This window comes from Hippichthys cyanospilos, chromosome 9 (assembly GCF_059441005.1).
Source record: "Hippichthys cyanospilos isolate Australia breed blue-spotted pipefish chromosome 9, RoL_Hcya_1.0, whole genome shotgun sequence".
Classification (NCBI taxonomy): Eukaryota; Metazoa; Chordata; class Actinopteri; order Syngnathiformes; family Syngnathidae; genus Hippichthys; species Hippichthys cyanospilos.
The window spans coordinates 7,187,896-7,206,798 of NC_142377.1; the positions used below are offsets into that span (position 1 = coordinate 7,187,896).

At 41.3% G+C, this 18,903-nt stretch overlaps 2 protein-coding genes across 2 annotated transcripts; both read right to left on the minus strand.

Annotated features, from left to right (window-relative positions):
- Positions 1-13,564: 13,564 nt before the first annotated feature.
- LOC148418663 (C-type isolectin Sp-CL4-like) lies at positions 13,565-15,351 on the minus strand. The gene is made up of 6 exons (XM_088423968.1): positions 14,841-15,351; positions 14,681-14,776; positions 14,485-14,615; positions 13,976-14,107; positions 13,795-13,909; positions 13,565-13,722 (listed from the first exon to the last, which is right to left on the minus strand). The coding sequence occupies exons 2-6, from the start codon at positions 14,757-14,759 to the stop codon at positions 13,610-13,612; spliced, it is 570 nt and encodes a 189-aa protein (XP_088280094.1). The 5' UTR covers positions 14,760-14,776; positions 14,841-15,351; the 3' UTR covers positions 13,565-13,609.
- Positions 15,352-16,293: 942 nt separating this feature from the next.
- Positions 16,294-18,903, minus strand: gtf2a2 (general transcription factor IIA, 2). The gene is made up of 4 exons (XM_088423786.1): positions 18,624-18,903; positions 17,819-17,923; positions 16,620-16,746; positions 16,294-16,467 (listed from the first exon to the last, which is right to left on the minus strand). Exons 1-4 carry the CDS (start codon positions 18,693-18,695, stop codon positions 16,442-16,444), a joined length of 330 nt encoding a protein of 109 aa, XP_088279912.1. The 5' UTR covers positions 18,696-18,903; the 3' UTR covers positions 16,294-16,441.

Genomic DNA, 18,903 nt, shown 5'->3' on the forward strand with positions numbered 1-18,903 from the left:
GCTAGGTATTTAGGTACGTACGTACATGAGTATGTACACGGTAGTTACACTTGTACATAAGTATGTTCGTAGGTAGGTATGTAAGTTTGTACATAAGTAGGTACAAAGGTATCTAAGTATGTAAGTAGGTAGGTATGTCGGTATGTAAGTTTGTACATATGTAAGTACAAAGGTATATAAGTATGTACGTAGGCAGGCATGTAAATTTGTACGTAGCTTGGTACCCAGCTATGTATGTACGTAGGTAGGTACAAAGGTATGTAAGAATGTGCGTAGGTATCTACGTGAGTAGGTACCAGTAGGTAGGTGTGTGTAGGTTGCTACACACTTACATAATTGCTTTTGTACTTACCTAAAAAATATAATAAACAACTATGAATTTGGTGTCTTTTATGATGGAATATTTGATGTGGTTTTTGCATTGATGTTGCGTTACAGCAAATAAGCTATTACACTACATATTCATTCCAAGGAGTCCGAGTGCCATTCCCACTGTTGAAAACCAGATGCAGGAAGTTTGTGTCCGTTTGAAGGTGTGTAAGGGGGAGACAATGCATAATGTGTACAGGGCGCACGCTCTTCCGATGAACACATTACCCACATCCAGAGGAGCTTTCAAACACTTCACTTTGTAAAATTCTCCATTACATGGGTCAATAGAGGGCAATGGGAGAAGAATAAATACGCCTACCTTCTCTTTTACGTCCACACGCGCGGGCTGACACTCGCTGTCAGCTCGTCTGATTGCCTGTTAGCGAGTCTCCCCCTCCGCGACAAGTGCCCTTTTTCGCCAAGAAGCATTTTCCCCGCCATGTCAGATGCGGGGATATTAATGAATGCGCAATGACAGTGTTTAGGGAAGCACGCCGCCTTTCTGCCGCCACAAATTTTCCCGCGGGTCACTTTTTGTATGACAGCAAAGAAAAAAAAACAAACAGGTGCGGGTCAGAAACTCATCTCCTCTGGAGATTAAAAACTCATCTTTCAAAGCGGCGCCGCGTTATTGAGGCTGATTTTCAGGACCCTTCATGCAAATGGAGGCGGGACGAGGAGCCGACGACTCCAGCGTGTGTGGCTTTGTGTCCGATTCCCCCCGAAAAGGGCAAAAGGTCATATTTGCTTCTAAAAAGGTAACTTTCAAGTACCGTAAATTTCAGACTATAAACCGCTACTTTTTTCTCATGCTTTGAACCCTGCGTCTTATGCGTCCAGGGCAGCTTACCTGCAATTTTTTTAACAGCCACCAGTGGCAATCTCCCGGTCAACAAAGCAAGACAGAAGAAAAGGCTATCGAAGAATTGATTTTGAGCTTGAACCGCTATTTTACTCACCACCAGGGTGCAGTATTGTAACGTTCCCTGTTTGTCGGGGTTACGTTGAAAATATGTTGGCACGACTTATTTCAAAACGTTATGAATATAGAATAATTGAAATAAAATAAATGTTGTCTACCATTTTTCTCCATAAATACCTGATGTAAACACTAGCGACTTAAAGTCCGGTGCATTCTATGCATAACAAAACTAGATTTTCTGTTTAATGTTTGTTGGTGCGTCTTATACCGTGTTTTCCGCTCGATAAAGTGCACCTTCAATTTTTATTCAAAAGCTGACGGTGTGCCTTATAATCTGTTGCGCCTTATACAGCGCATAACCTGTGGGTTTTCTTTTTTGTGGAACAAAAATATGAATTAATCGCCATGTAAATTCTTCAATTTTTACCTCAGCTACTCAGTTATATATATATATATATATTTTACAGTTCAATTTATTTTTAACACCCTTTTGAAATTTTGATATGCTATATATGCGCCAATTTTCAAGCAATTTATTGGGGAAAAGCCACAAAAGCATTTTTTTTTGTTTGTAAAAGAAAGTGCAATTTTATCAAGTAAATCCAGTTTTTAAATCAACAAAACAATAGATTTTAAGGTTTTTGGTTGCACTTTGATGAAAAATGTACCATTTATTTGAATCACAATTACATTCTTTGATTTAAACAGTATTTTAATGTAATCTAGGGCTTTTTTTTTCTTCCCATTCTCCCATTCTTCCGCAAATCATTTTTATTCTTTATTTCTGGTTGGAAAGTTTGTCTGACTTATCTGATAGTTTTGTTGACGTTCCTTTCAGAACATATTTTATTGACTAATTGCTTAACAGTTAGTTGATAATGCTGGTAAATTGGCGAAAACACTTGACAATCCGACTCCTCTCCGATTGACAGTCAAATCCCCCCCCCCCCCCCCCCGAAAAAGAAACGTACTCCTGCATCCGTATTTGATGCGTCAAAAAAAGGTGGTGAAAACGGGATGAATTTGCAGCTCATTAAAGCGCTGCTTCTGATGCTTTTTTTAATGAAATGCGCCCCAGTAGGCCAAAGGCAGACGGCATAAAATGAGAGCCATTTTTATCTGCTGTTTTTCCCTCATTAACCTTAAATTATGCAAACCAGTCGAGTTCACATTCCAGTTTGCGGGGAGCGCTTGCTCGCTGTGCCTTTTACCCCCCGCCCCCCCTCCCCACCCCCGGTTTTCATCATCATGCTAAGTACCCGCTGCGTGCATTGTATGGCTCGCCTGTGTAACAGTCTACACACTCTTAAATGTTTTGCCACTTACGTTTGGTCTATGTAAACAGACCCCCCCCCCCCCCCCCCTCCAAATTTCTGAGTCACATCTAGCGTTGGCTAGACCACAATGAAAAAAAACTGACCTAACAACTAGCTAACTAACTAACTAAATAAATAAAATATAAATATATAAATATAAATATTATTGACACACAAACACACCGTCGCAAAAAAGTAGATTCAAATATTAACAATACATAGAAAAATAAATGTATGGGATGAATAAATATATATAAATAATATACATACGTATATGTATTCACACAGACATCTTCACAAACATTGATTTGAATATTAAGAATAAATTTAGAAAATAAATGCATATTTACACAGTCACAAAAACTAGTCTTGAAAATATATATATCCACACACACACAGTATATGTTAAATTTCTGGACTCCTTAAAAAATAACGTATAAAACCATTTTTGGCAGCGAATGAGTTAAAATGTGAACTGACTTGCGGTAGTTTCCATATTTTAACACCGCTGGGTAATCCAAGGTTTTGTTGTGAGCGTCAGTTTGAAACCTAATGACTTGCTCTCGCCGCCATCAATCTTTTGGATACTTGTCAAATAGCAAAGCAGTGGGAGAGACGTTCAAAGTATCTTTCAAGCTCGATAAATCACAAGTGTCTTCTGCCTGCCACATCTTTTGCTGCTCTGTCTTCTACTTGTTGCGTAACTGGAGAAGGTAATTCCTATGTCGCCTAAAAGAATCAAAACATTCCAATCTCTAGATGGTGGTTATCTTTAAAGATGTTGAAATGCTCGTGCAATGGAAATGCCTCCTTATACCAAGACTGCCATCTAGAGGAGTAAAAAAAATCTCACAAGTGCACCATGAAGCTTCATTTGGCGATTAATATTTGTTTTAGTGCTGCTCAAATGAAGCTTCATTTTGTGGAGCCACTTGCAACGAGTAAACGCAATCAAGCGTGTTACTGTTGCATTGGTGCAGTATTCTATCAATGCCAGTCAACCATCTTTCTGCATAAATATCTATGTCAATGTCTTTTATTTTCCTCCTCCATTCGGCGGTTTTACGAAGCTACAACAATATTTGCGAGTCATCTCAAAAGCATAACAACTCCAAATAAAACATTTATGATCTCCCACAGCAAAGCGTAGCACCAGAAGACGCGCGCATTAGCATTTTGTGTCCCGATTTCCCGACTTGTTTACTATCTGTCATCGGACGATGTCATTTTCCAGTCTGCTCGTTGAGGCACTTCCTCTTCGTTGTGTTTATGTTTTGGCTGAGCGATGGCGATTCAATTAGCGCCTTCTGCCTCGTAATGCGCGCACTAGCAGGGCGAGCTCCATGGCAAATGGGCGCCAAATGACTGGGACACGTTTAAAAGCCTAATGGGGACTTCTCTCCCCTAATTAAGACGCATGAATAATTCAAGCGGCGGCGCGCTAATTAGCATTCAATCCGTCCTCCGCCGTGACGGGATTGGCTGCTCACGGCCTGTTCGTGTCCAAGATGACGACAATATACAAGTGCGCCCAAATGTTTGCGGGTCAATAAAAACGTCTTTGCAGGAAAACGGGTCTTTGAAGGCTCGTTTTTGTTTTGTTTTGTTTTTTGCAAGAAATTGGCCACGGGTGTCATGAAAGCACTTGGTAATATGGATTGCGCTGCTTTAAATGCATGATTTAATCATGTAATGGCCCTCCTGTTATTGCCTCCATTTTATAGGGGCACTTTAATGTTAGTAGAAGAAATAAATTGTTGAGATGGAAATTAATTCCGGGTAAATCACAGGGGCTCTTCACGGATTTATTCTTTTCCGTGCAGAGTTTGCAAGGAAGGTTTCCAAGCTATATATATATATATATATATATATATATATATATATATATATATATATATATATATATATATATATATATATATATATATATATATATATATATATATATATGCTGGGTGACAGGCAAAGCTGCTGCAACTGGCTTGCATGCCTACATATTATGTTTTTTTAAAGTGTTGTTTTTTTGTTTTTGTTTTTTTTCGATATGCTCACATATATATGCTCATATATATTATTTCTTTTGCACATGTTTTGTGGTAAGTTTGCATTCATTTTGGTTTAGTGATTGCATTGTTTTGCATGTTTTTTTATTGTAAATTTGGTTTTCTTTTGCTTTCGGGCTTGCCTCCATTTTTCTTTTTTATTGAATATTTTTTGCACTTTTATTTTGTTGTAAGTTTGCTTCCATTTTGGTTTTTGCACTTTTTTTGTTGGAAATTGGTTTTTACTTAGCTTTTGGGTTTGCTTCCGTTTGTTTTTTTTATTGAATATTTTTTTTCACTTGTTTTGCTATAAGTTTGCTATCAAATTTGGCTTTATAATAGCACTTTTTTTGCATGTTTGCATTGCTTTTTGTATGTTTTAATCTCAGTGTGCTCTTTTTGCACTTCATGTAATTTTTTGTCACGCATCTTTTTTTCCATCTGTTTTAAACGATGTTTTCCTGCACTTTTGTTGTAGGTCTCTTTCTAAAAGAAGACTAGGAGAAACCTAGCTGCTAAGTAGCAAAAAGAGTAACTCAGACCAGCCAAGGTTGACTTTTCTAAGCCTAGGCAAAGGGAAAATCTTGGGGTATGTACTCATGCATTGCCAATAGCATTCTTCGTCGCTCAAGCGCCCCTGCCTGCTTTTTTATTCCAGCAAAGCATTGCACATTACAAGACATAACAAAAAGCGCTAATCGGGCGCCACCAACAGCTGGGCCAAGGTCCCAGCTCACACTTTCCTGCGTCAACAGCTTTAGCTAAGGACTGGGGCGAGATGAACTAGGACTGCATAGATGGATAGCAAAGCACACTATTCTAGACAAGAAATAAGCACATAATTATAACAACCTAATATATATTTCCCTTCACAGTCTTTTTGCATTTGTTTTATTATAAACTTGCTTCTTTTTTGTTTGTTTTTTTTGACTGCATCATTTTTCACTTTTTCTGTTGTAAGTTTGCTCCGTTTCATTTTTGTGATTTTATTTTTTGCCTTTTTTTTTTTATGATTGCATTTTTTCTGAGTAGTTTTTCCTGCCTCATTCCTGTGTTTGCAGCATCCTGTGTGTTGCCGTGTCTTTCCCCCTGCCAGCCGCCATAAATACAAGATATTTATGATTAAATGACGCATCTGGATTCATTCGCTGTCAATGACGTCAAAGATGTTTTTTATACCGCGCTGGGAACGAATGCTCCATAATACATGAAAATGGCTTCAGCGAGTCTTCCCCAATGGGAAGGTACAGTATTTATGTTTAATGCCAATACACACAGGGCCAAAGAAGAAGAAGGAAGCCAGCAGCCCCGTCACCTCCCCGCGGAGCGGAGCGGACTGAGCTTGGTCGGCGTCTTTGTGCGGAGGTTAACCTTGGCTGCGGGCTAAGCGCGCGGGGAATGTTGCGAGGGGACCTTCAGCCATCAGCTGCAGCTTTTCATATGGTGCTCCACTCCGGCGGGAGCCCCGCCACAAACACCGCTATTGATCCGCTGTCATACGCCTGCACACACGCCTGCCTGCATCCGGCTTTTCTCTCATATTGGCCTCAGTGTGTGTCAGTGTATGTGTGTGTGTGTTCAGCTTAAAAAAACATATTCCCTAAAGTGGTGACAAATCCCGTGATGTGCTATGCAGAGGATCGATGTGTTATTGGTGTCCAGAGTATCCAGTGGACTTTGGCTTTTGCATCATATTTCTGTGTGTGTCTATTCATAGCTTGGCATGTCATCAAGATACCTGTGAGATGTGTGTGTAGATTCTATGTATGCATATATTTATATTAGTACATAATATATATATATATATATATATATATATATATATATATATATATATATATATATATATATATATATATATATATATATATACTGTATATATATATATATATATATATATATATATAAATGTGTGTGTGTGTGCAGTGTATATAGCGACTAAAACAGTACCTTTTTCTTTTCAAATTAGAAACAAATTAAATGGAACTTGAAACAGCTGATTGCTAAATTCTGTTTCAGTAACTTTTTGGCAAAATTAAGTATTCTTTTATTTTGGAGTTTCATATGGCTACAATTGTCCTGCAAACCAGACAGCAATAAAACCTTCTGGAGTTGTTCATTTTTTCCTTCCAAAAATGCTTTGTAAATTTAAAGGGACACTGTGCAAGATATAGACCGTTTTTAATGAAAAAGGAATAAATTAAATGATTGTAAATTTCAAAAACTTGCAAATAAATCTGCTCTCAATAGTAAGTTTTAAATATAACGGTAGGTCTAGTTATCATGAAATGATATTACATGGGGGGTGGCACCCCTCCAGAAGCTGCCATGCCTGTTTTGGTTACATACAACGGTAAATGCAGAACCTCCTGCTGTCCGGAATGAAAAAGGGTTGACATCTTACACAGTGTCCCTTTAAACAAACATTTGGCCCAGCCTGCAATATAGTCAGAAATAGGATGTGTGAAAAGGGTTAAGATGAATTCATAGCAGGTCATTTCCACATCATAAATATCATACGTACTTCCAGTGGCGATTTGCGAGGCGGTCCCGGTCCCTTCGCGCAGCACATGCCAGCTTTGACAAAAAGGCGCATTTGTCATTTTCTGGCCGATGAGCGCCGTCGCCCACACCTCCCGTGTTGGGATTGAGAGACGCCGGGACGGACGGCGTCCTGCGAGGTCCCTCTGTCAAAAAGGCAGTTGAAATGAGACGCTCCGCCCTGTCTTGTGTCTTTTGTCCCGGGTGGCCACATTGGACAGGTGACGAGTGGACGGCTCCGACTCCTTTTTCTCAATGTGGGAACGCGGGCGCCCGTGATTGATGACGGTGCCGCTCGACACTGGAACTTTGCTGTGATTTCCCTCCGCCGGCCTGACGTGACAGCCCGCCTGCTGTCAGCTTGGACATCGCAATTTGGCTCCACTGGGGAAAGAAAAAAAAAAGGCAGATTGGATGGTGCCAAAATTGCAAAATATTCTAAAAATAAAGATTGAGTCTTTAAAAAGGAGAGCACTTCTTCTTTTTACAAGCACACAAGCACAGTTAAGAAAGTTATTTCCTCTCCTACTTTGACACCCTTAAAATAAGTTTGAAATCCTAACCTGAGTTTTGAAACATCAATTTCAAACCGTAACGCAAGTTTCCAATCCTAATCTGAGTTTTGAAACCCTAATACTAGTTTGAAACCCTAATTCTTGTTTGAAACCCTACTTTGAAACCCAAATTCTTGTTTGAACCCCTACTTTGAAACTTTAACCCTAGTTTGAAATTTTAACTCAAATTTTTAAAACCATAACCTTAGTTTGAAAGCTTAACCTGAGTTTTGAAACCCAAACCATCCTTTGAAAACCCTACTTTGAAATCCTAATCTTCCTTTGAAACCCGACTTTGAAACCCTAATTTTCATTTGAAACCCTACTTTGAAATCCTAATCCTTGATTGAAACCCAACTTTGAAACCCTAATCCTCATTTGAAACCCTACTATGAATCCCTTATCATCATTTTAAACCTTACTCTGTAAACCTAATGCTCATTTGCCCTACTTTGAAATCCTAATCCTCGTTTGAAACCCTAATTCTCATTTGAAACCTGATTTTGAAGCCCTAGTCCTCATTTAAATCCCTACATATAAACCCTTAATCTAGTTTGAAACCCAAATATAAAACTCCAACCCTAGTTTGAAACACTTCTAATCAAACAAAAACTAGTTTGAAATCGTACGTCAAAACTCTAAATTATTTGGATATGAAAATGAAATTGGCAGAATAGCTACACAATCAAATGCTCATTCCATTGACATCAATAATGACCCACAAATGCACACACACACACACACACATACTTCCCAGCTGGAAGCAAGGGTGACACACCAAGCACCGTGACAGGACAGCAGGGGCCCCGTAGCGAGGGGTCACTTGGACAAAAAAAAAAAATAGTGTGTGCATCTAGTGTGACCATTGCTAGTGGTCATGCCTGAAGATCACGCCAAGGGCACCGCGGACAGCTCAAGCCGCTTCGCCTTTCTCTGTGTGTGTCTATTTAGCACACAGACCATTTCACTTATACAGTAGGAATCCACTCTGTGCGTGTGCGTGAGTGTGTGTGTGTCACCTGTGACCGAGCGTGTTTGCTCGGAGGCAGCGCTTTGTCTTTGTGCTGACAGTGTGAATATGATGGAACGCCTTGCTCTACCATCTTGCCTCCACTGAGACCCGCAGATTTTATGGCCATAAGTTGTGCGCGCACACGCACACACAAACACACACACACAGAGTTTGGGTGGCAGATTCTTTTCTAGATCAAGAGATATATAAGTTCATCAGATTCAACATGAAAGTGTTTTGGTGGCGTATTTGAATAGGCAGTTAGTGATAACCAAATGAAGCTTCGTGAAGCATTTAAGATTTTTTTTAACTCTTCTAGATGGTGCTCTTGTTTTAAAAATGAATCCTTGTGCAGGGGAAATTGATTAAATTTCCATTGGCTCTTTGAACCAAGTCTGCCATGGAGGAGTCAAAATATACCGCAGGTGCATCGTGAAGCTTCATTTGGTCATAACGACTGAGCTGATTCCTCTTAAACATAAAATTGTCAAAGCAATACAGTGAAGTCTGTTTTGGTGAGCTACTTTTCATTTCTTTTTTGTTAAATGCCTTTAACTTATTTACTTATGAACAGTTTTAAATAGTGATGGAAAACGAAGCTTCATGAAGCACTTGTGAATGTTTTTCTTTCTTTCCTCCTGTAGGTCATACTCTTGGTTAAAACATAAATGCTCATGCAGAAGAAATTTGGACTGCACATTATTCGGACATTTAAATACGCCCTGGGTCAAAGTGACCCAAGAATATTTTTGCTTTCTCGGATTTGGTGTTCAGCAAGATTGCAGACACAAAAAATCTGAAACCTTTGGAATATTACCCATGACTCTGGGTCAAATTGACCCTGGAGTTTACCATTACTATCCCAGAGAATGAACTTTGATACTTTGTGAATGGGTTTCCAACTGAAACAACACTTGCAAAAGTGCACACACCTCCGGGTCATATTGACCCAGAGACAATTTTGCTGTTCTTGAGACATTAACATGAGACACCGGTCAAAATGAAGTATTGGATTTGGATTATACACAAATTGGACACCTTTTAGGTGACCAAATACATACAGACTTGATTGTAAACAAACATAACTCATCTGTTAACTTGGTTTCGCACAAACGAACAGAATCTAGGGCTGACTACAGGGATGATTTTTCCGACCTTGAGTTGCCCTTGGTGGGTAGTAGCAGCAACATCATGAAACCATCTTGTCCCACTGTTTCCTTGACATGTGGACTTCCTGTCAGTGTCCCGCTCACCTTGTGGCACTTCTGGCACCAGCACTCGCAAACTTCGGCAAATTCATTAATATGATTTCCATAACGCCAGCTCTGTGCTCTAAAATAAGCAGCGGTGGTGACAGAGCCAATGCGTTATGTGCGGCACAGACCCGGGAGGGGGGGCACTCCCCGGGGGCCCGCTGGCCTGGAAATGACACCGAGTGAGGGAAGAGCCCCCCGTAGCCCGGAATCACTCATCTCATCTGCGGGAAGGACAAAGATGCGATGGCCCACCGCAGGGCACAAACGCACCAGCGGGGAACATTTAGCCGCTGACTTTTAAATACGCCATAGCTTTGGAGGGATTATCCTGCCATGATACGGGCCGCTTTATCCCTTTGGAGGTGTGATGCCTTTATTCAGAGCTGTTGCTTCTGTTCATTGACAATCGCGTAACAACACTTAGTGACACTTGAACCCTCATGTTTTGTTTGTTTGCAAGGAATAGCAATCATGTACCCGGGGCTTAAAAGGCCACCTAAAAGTCTCCGAAATGTGTCTAATTCATATCCACTATTACATTTTCACCAGTGTTTTACTTTCATTTCTCAGGAACTGTAATAATAGCTCTGGGTCATTTTGACTCGGGGCGTGAAAAGGCACCTAAAAGTCTCCAAAAAGTGTCTATTTCGTATCCAATATTACATTTTCACCAGTGTTGTATGTTCATTTCTCTGGAATTGTAACAATAGCTCTGGGTCATTTTGACCCGGGGCATAATAGGGCACCCAGAAATCTCCAAATGTGTCTAATTCCTATCCAATATTACATTCTTACCAGTGTTTTATGTTCATTTCTCAGGAACTGGAATAATATCCTTGGGTCATTTTGACCCAGAGCATAAAAGGGGCACCCAAACGTCTCCAACATTTGTCTAATTTATATCCAATGTTCCATTTTCACCAGTGTTTTACCTTCATTAATAAACTAATTATGATCATAAAAAGTTTGTCGTCAATCTAAACATTAGCAATTGTCAAGGGACAGAAAAATCACAAATAGGGTGGTCAGGGGTAACATTGGCCTCCAGTGCTTCATCCTAATTACCGCCATGCAAATCTGATGGGCCGTTTATGCCAAGAATTTCATAAGCGCTCGAGTATTAATTGGCCCTGCATGATTTGAGTTCTATTTAATATGCAAAAAGGCACGGGGGCCATTAGCGGCCTTGTGTTTCGATGCGGCTCTGCGTGTCAGCGCTCATCAAATCCAAACGTTGACTACAACACATTCCCTGAATCAATATGGCGCGTCTCGCCTCGTGTGTGTCTTCATCTTTGTCAATATAATGTGTCCCTCCGCTTTTTTTTTTTTTTTTTTTTTGGGGGGGGGGGGGTTGCTCATTGGATTTCCTTATTCAAAAGCCAAGGATATTACAATTACAAAAGCTTTTTTTTAAAAAAAAAAATATTCTTACTGACGTCACAGTTTTGGTTTTCATTTTATGTTGTTGTATAAACAAAATAGACCTCCGCATGTGAGGCAGACGTACAAACCAGTCCTCCACCGTGCCGCCACAAAATTAAATGCTATATAAATTTTATCTTCCATTGTTTCCATTTGAGTCAAATCCAATTTGGACACAAGTTTATCCAGCGAGTGCAAACATCTGATACCTTTGAGGGAAAGAATGTTGACGTGTTTTTGTAATTGAAGTCACAACGGAAGTTGGACTCAGACGCAACACCTCAAGTGTGATCCGGACAGTTGAAGCGTGAGAAAGATAAGATGAAGCGAGATGATCGACAGGGGATGAAATTGAAAAGCGAGTCTCACGTCATCAGTGGAGCAACACTGACCTCTAGCGGCAAATCTACGCACGATTTCTAAAATGCCTTGCTTAAATCATTTGCTCTGCGAGTAAGGGGAAATATAAATCAAACGCGCAGAAGAGCAGAAATAATGAGAAGAAGAAAAAAGAAACAGTGCAGTGCCAATTACTGGCCGTGGTTCGTCACTGCACTTGTAAAAACGTAATCAATCACTTGCTCCTGAATGGACCACCTACAAGGAAGTTTACGGTGCCGAAGGTCATCAAAGAATAGGTCACGTTTCTGATTGAATTCGCCTCAGAGGGTAATTTAGAGATGACGGTAGGTTTTTACTCATTCATATTTGCGTTATTGTTCTTTAAGCTTTTAAACTGACAGATAAATTGTTAATGTAAAAAGTTAAACGATTGTCAAATTTAAAAAAAAACAAAAGGTGCCTCAACTTTTTCTTTTTTTTGTCTAAATTCTAATTTTCCAATTTTTATGAACACAACATTCGTGCTCATTCACGCGCGAATTGTGGGTATAACTTCCGGTACGGCGTAACCAGTTTATTGTTTACGTTTGGGATGCCGAGAATTTTTACGAGGCCAATGTTTTTTAATTTCACTCCATGAGTATTTTAAGTCTGTAAACAATAGCAAAGGAAAAATTACTCTGGACATTTATCCTAATCTGTTTAAGTGAAATCTGTCATTTGTATATATGCATTGTGTATTATAATTATAATAATTATGTGTTATTGTTGTTTGATCGTTTGTATTGACAAGTAAATTGTTTATTTGAAATGTTCAAGAGATGTCAGTTAAAAAAAAGAAAAGGCCCGAAACTTCGATTTGTCCAAAAATGTTCTTCATCCTAAGTCCCATGAACCTTCTAGTGAATAGTGGGTATGACTTCCAGTGTGACGCAATTAGTGAAAGATACATACTAACAGCGCGAGTACGTTACCAATCACATTTACAGACAAACCTCAAAAGAAAATAAAAGCAGCACTAATTGCTATTGCTCGACAGAAAAAAAAAGTCAAGCCAATCATAGCAAAATTTGTTAATGCTCCAAATGACAGTAAAGAATACTGCACCAACACAATAGTAACATGCCTGATTGTGTTTATTATTGGAGAGTGCCCCCTGGTGGCAAGTAAATTACCAGTTTAAACTCAACTTCTGTCTCCCTTTGTTTACAGAGAGATTGCACTCGTGGCTATTAAAAACTGAGGATAAGATGCACTGGGTTATGTACTGCAGGGTTCCAATCGTGAGAAAAAAGTGGCGTCTTATAGTCTGAGATTTACGGTAAATTCAAGATAAATTGTTCATAATTAAGTGTTATTTAGTCTTCTGTGTTTAGAATCATTCTTTAATTTGTATTATTAATTTTTATCGGAGTACTCTATATCGGATTAGAATTTTCCGTAGGATACCGAAATACGGAGAACACTTGACAGCTGCAGGCGATTTATAACGACCAAAAAAAACACGATGAGGAAAACAGAAGAAAGCCGAGGTAAGAAGTAGTTGCTTGCTGGTTACAGTTTATTGCGGTAAAACTGAGGGAGTCCAACTGATTTCCTGGAGTTTCCCTTTCCTGCATGTTTAAGATATTTCCCTCCTCCAACGCACCCGATACAAATGATCAGCCATGATGTGTCGGAGGGGAGGAGGGAAACATCTGGGGACGCACACAGGACGAGGAGCGCCCTCAGGGACCGCAGTTGGACCCCCCCCCCCCTCCCCCTCCCCCCCCTCCCCCCCACCCTTGCTGTAAAAGTCACAGCTGGCATGCGTTCCTTCAGAGATGCTCAAGCAGCTTGCTCGTGCTCGTGACCAGGTGGCACCGGCAACGAATGTTCCGGGAGCTGACACACCACAGAACTGGATTCCTCGCACGACCCGTCGTTCCACGGCCCCCAGGCTGGACGGAGACAAGCGGCGAGGTGCTTCAAATACCGAGCTACGACGAACCCGGCGCCGAGCTCGAACTTACCGCCGGAGTTCATCCACACGCAATTCTCATGGCCGCCGTGGTTGTCGGGCTGACCGTGACGCCACGGGGCGTCGTGGGGGACGGTCCCGCTTCCGTCCACCCACACAAAGTCATCCTGCACAAAACCAAAGGCGCGTGCGTCAGCGTCTGCTCACGGGTTAGCGCGCAGGCGGCGTCTCACCCCGTGTCTGGTGGCGCCCAGCCAGTAGTGAAATCGATAGGGCAAGTTCCAGGATATGATGCAAAGCAGCTTGCGGTACTCCTCCATATTTTTCGGGGTGACCAGATGACCGCCAAAGTGGGCGCACGCTTCCTGAAAACGAGCAGGATCCATATTACTAGGGATGCCATGAATAACTATTTGCCTGTTCTCCCCGTGCCTGTGGGGGGTTCCTCTGGGTACACTAGTGTCTTCCCACATTCATTGGTACAGTATATGGATTCCATGTATATATTCCTCAAAGTTTATATGGGCTTTAAATGTCACTCATCAGCCTCTCTGACTACTGATTATCGGTATCGTATCAGCCCTGGAAAAAAGCGATTGGTCTCTAGAATTTGATTTAGGGCTTTCGCTCTTCAGAGGCAAAAAATGATCAAGATTAGTGGGCTAATCTTAGACGAAGAGTAATGGACAGAATATCCGCATCTTAATTGATGACTGAAATAACCATGACAGGCACAGCTCACCTCCGCCTTTTCAAAAGTGGTGCTGTAGGTGGCGATTTTCAGACAAGAGTGGTGATTGAAGCGGTAAAATCCCACACCGCATGTTTCCAAGGGCACGTCGGCGCACATTTCATGAACCTCGTGCAGATGCTCTGCGGCAAACAAACGATTAGCCGCCGTCTTTTTTCGCCGATGTCGCCGACGGCTCGCTAGTTACCGAAGCTGAGATGCTGAGAAAAAGCCCCGTTGAGCACCAGCGCCCCCACCAGGAACACGGCTGTCGCGACAGATTGCATGTCCGTGCACTTTTGACCTGCAAACATCGCAACGTTGATTTGCGCTGGCATTAAGGTCACGTCTCAATTTGTCTCTCTCACCACAGAGATGATAACGATGAGTCCTTTTCGGTGGCGCTCGTCCGTCCGTCTCCTTGCAAGCGAGAGGATTTCAAGCGCCCTAAAATAGGGACGCTGGATGCCCTGCGGCCAAACGAAACTGGCAGCGGCGCGCTAGATAGTGTTTGTCAAGACCGATGCGGCCAAAAGAGCTTTGAGGCAGGCGGGTTCCTTCAAAGCGCTCATTGACAAACAAATGAGGAATTTGATTCCTGTGTCCAAAAATTAGCCAATATCTTGACAAAGATGGATACTCTTAACTTGAATGTCATACACACTTTATTATATTTACGTGAAATAACTAGCAATAAAAGTCAGCCCCGCTGACTTCACTGACTTCCGTTCTGACAATGTCACAAAACAGATATTTTGGCCGAGGACATCATCATTTACGTTCCCGCCTTCAATTATGGTTCTAAGTAGGGCTGAAACGAGTCCTTATAGAGTACCGCAGCAAAACAAAAAACCTCCAAAATATTTTTCTTGCCACAGATACCAGGAGGTACCCTAACCCTAAGGAAAATTGAAATCGCTGACACTTACTTGACTCGGGCTCCGTTATAGCTTCCTAGCATAAATCAGCCGCTAGGTCAGGGGTGGGCAACTCCAGCCCTCGAGGGCCGGTGTCCTGCATGTTTTCCAGTTTTCTCTCCCTAACACACCTGATTTAAAGCATTAGCTCATCAACAAGCTCTGCTGGAGCATGAGAATAATCCTAATCATTTGAATCAGGTGTGTTTGAGAGAGAAAACAGGAAAACATGCAGGACACCGGCCCCCGAGGCCTGGAATTGCCCACCCCTGCGCTAGGTTGTAGCGCTTTAGTGCTCCATATAGGCTGGCAAGACAGACGAAAATGACTCATGACGCGTTTTGATGCTGAGGGCTTGTAATTGCTGTTCCTAATGATCACTTTTGAACAAAAAACGCTGACTGGAATGTGCCGTTTCAGTCCGAAAACTTGACTCATTGACCAATTAACGTGCCCGTATCCGGAAGGGCTGACAAAGAAAATAATAAAAATAATTCGGCTCTTTAAAGCACATCTCAAGCGCTATTTATTAGCATAGCACAAGGTCATTTGAAAAGGTGGTGCATCGCAACCAGGAGCCGGGGTTACCCATCATGCATTGCGTGACAAAAAAAACATTTGTGACCTTGATGGAAGCATGACGAAAAGGAAATGTTCGCGCTTCTCATTGGTTGCCCTGTAGGATGGAGGTTTTAAAAACGCCTGCTATTTTGTCTATATTTTGTACCTTGGCTCATAATATTCTCTTACATCACCCACATTAAATATTTGCTCATTTGCTCTACAAATCGTTTGTGGATATTCCGCCTCAAAGAAAAACATGTTTGGGGCATAGAAATTGGCACGGTGGATAACTTGAAACTGATGGAGGCTCTACAGCAAGCAACCAAAAGACACGCCCGTGTTGACTTTTTTTTATTTTTTTCTTTTATTCATGTTTCATCAAGATAGAAAACAAGACTAAAATAAAACGCTGCCAAATTGACTTGCACACACATTAAATACATGCATATATTTATATAATATAATATACACTGGAGCAGAGGGTGTGGTCACTCTCCTGTGTTGGAACCAGAATCTGAAAAACAAAATGGAGGAGGGAAGGGGTTCTAAGACCAGTAAAATAAAGAGCTTTGCGACAGTAGTCATCAACGGCCGAGGGAAAAGCGACAACGAAAGCGAGCTTTCCCGTTACCGCGACAACGCAACGGCGCGCGCGCGACGACTTACTCTTTCCGTCGCAGGCCACAATCTTGACCTTGTCCACCTTGACCAGGTCGGTGACTTCTCGGAACTCGACGTCGTTCAAAACGAACGTCCACACATTGTCGCAAAAGCGATACGTGTTCAGCGAACCCTGAGAGCGCAAATGGCCAGGTCAACAAGGATGCAATAAGATTCTTCTTGTTTTTTAATTGTTCTTAGCAAATCGCAAGCTGGTAAGACATATTTGAGACAAAGACCTCCTCCTTATCTCTGTACATGCCAAGAAAGGTATGAAAAAAAAGGATTGCCATCTAGTCATTTTCAAAGACGCGGCTTGTTGCGTCAACTCTGCAAGCACTAGTGATACTGTATCAAATTGTCCAACTCCAAGCGTTTCCATGAACGTCCGCTGTGAGGCGCACTAGACTGACGAATATATCCTAAAAAAAAGTATTTTCAAAATAACATTGAATAATATCACTTGTGCCCCTTAAAATGATAGAGAAAGCAAGTTCGTTTGACTAAAGGTCTTGTTTTGAGTGCCATCTTATAAGAGCCAAAAAAAGGCATTGCTAAGCGTAATGACTTGATTTTGATTGGTAAAGACAAAATTCAGAAGCTTCTTGCATGCCAAGAAAGGGGGAAAAAAAAAACAAAAAAAAGCAGGTATTGTCAATTAATTTGACAGAGGCAGCTTGTTGAGTCAATTCTGCAAGCACTCGTGATACCATATCACTATCCCCTGTGAGGTGCACTACACGGACAACTAAATCCTCATAAAAAAATATATTATATATATTATGTGTTCAATGTATAACATTTAATGTTATCACTTGCTGAGCGCAATCTTGGAAGATCCCCTAAAAAAAATGCATAGAGGCCACGCAAAGCGACATGACTTGATTTAGCTTAGTAAAGCTTCAGTTAAGATTTTCCATGCATGCCAACGAGGTTAAAAAAAAAAAAAAAAACTGTAGTAAACAGTCAGCACTGTTATTGACCAATGCCTGAAGGCTACAGACCCAAATTGGTCAACTTTTTTTTTTTTTTAAACCCAAGCCCTATATTGCCGTTTCATTTGATTTCAAAATACAAGTCGTGAATGTTGACAGGTTTTGCACAAACAATATTACAATATTTTATTCATCATCACAACATTGATGACCACGTGGCGGAAGATGCTCGATGATGACAAAGCACAACAAACACATCATAAAACTCACCTTGAAGTTAACACGGTTGCGAACGCGGTTGGCGAGCGCTGTGTTGATGGCTTTGTCGAACTGAAGAAGAACCTGCAGGGCCAACTGAGGAGTGATCTGCTGGGTCTGATATAAACACAAACACACACACAAAATTTGGGCAAATTCGGTCTCACTAAGTGTCAATCAAATATAGGCAACATTTAACGGATTTATCCAGCTCATAGCTTCATCCCCCCTTCATTTCAATATCCCTGCCAACAGAGATGTACAGTCTTTTTGAACATAGTTCTACTGCTGCCGTCTAGAGGGATTTGTTTGTCATCACAAACTTGACGGTGAACACACAAGCTGCACTAGACTTGCCTTGATGCCCCTCCATTGTAAAGAAAAAAAAAACAAACAAAATAAATAAAATGACAGACCTGATCAGTATCTGTATTGTGTATTCTGTGATATGTATTTTGGGTCTGTGATCATTCATTTTGGCAAGATTGTCCCAATCCAAAAGGCATGAGAACGAAGGGCTGATTTTCAGATTCTGCAATTTTCTCAGCATCTTAAGTCAAGAATTAAGACATATTTTTGTCTTGGCAGAGTGTAACTGAGAGAATAGAGTAGAATACAACAAAAAATAATAGATTTAATAATGCCTGCCACATCCAATATGGCCGACGCGCTGCCGTGGTGCAAACCGCGTATGTGGTGGAAAAAAAAATACCCACAATAAGGGCTCTTCTCACCTCATTGTTTCCAAATCAAACGAGCGATGGCGAGTTTATATTTTTTATCCCGCGTGAGAGCGGCTCGCGCGAGCTTCAAGTACCTGAATGAGCTCGTCCAGGCTCTCCTGCAGGCTGTTTCCGAGTGTGGTGTTCCTGTACAACTGGTACGCCATGCTGGCCCCGAGGCCGGAGGCCGACGCGCTGAGATAAGCGAACAAACGGACGGACGCGAGGAGCACAAGAGTGGCGTCTGCGTCCTTCTGGTCGTCTTCTTCCTCCTCTTTCTCTGGGCGGTTAACAGACAAACGATTCCTTCTCCGTCGTCGTCGTCTTCTTTTTTCTCTAGGCGCGTGACGGGCAAACAATTTCTTCTTCGTTTGT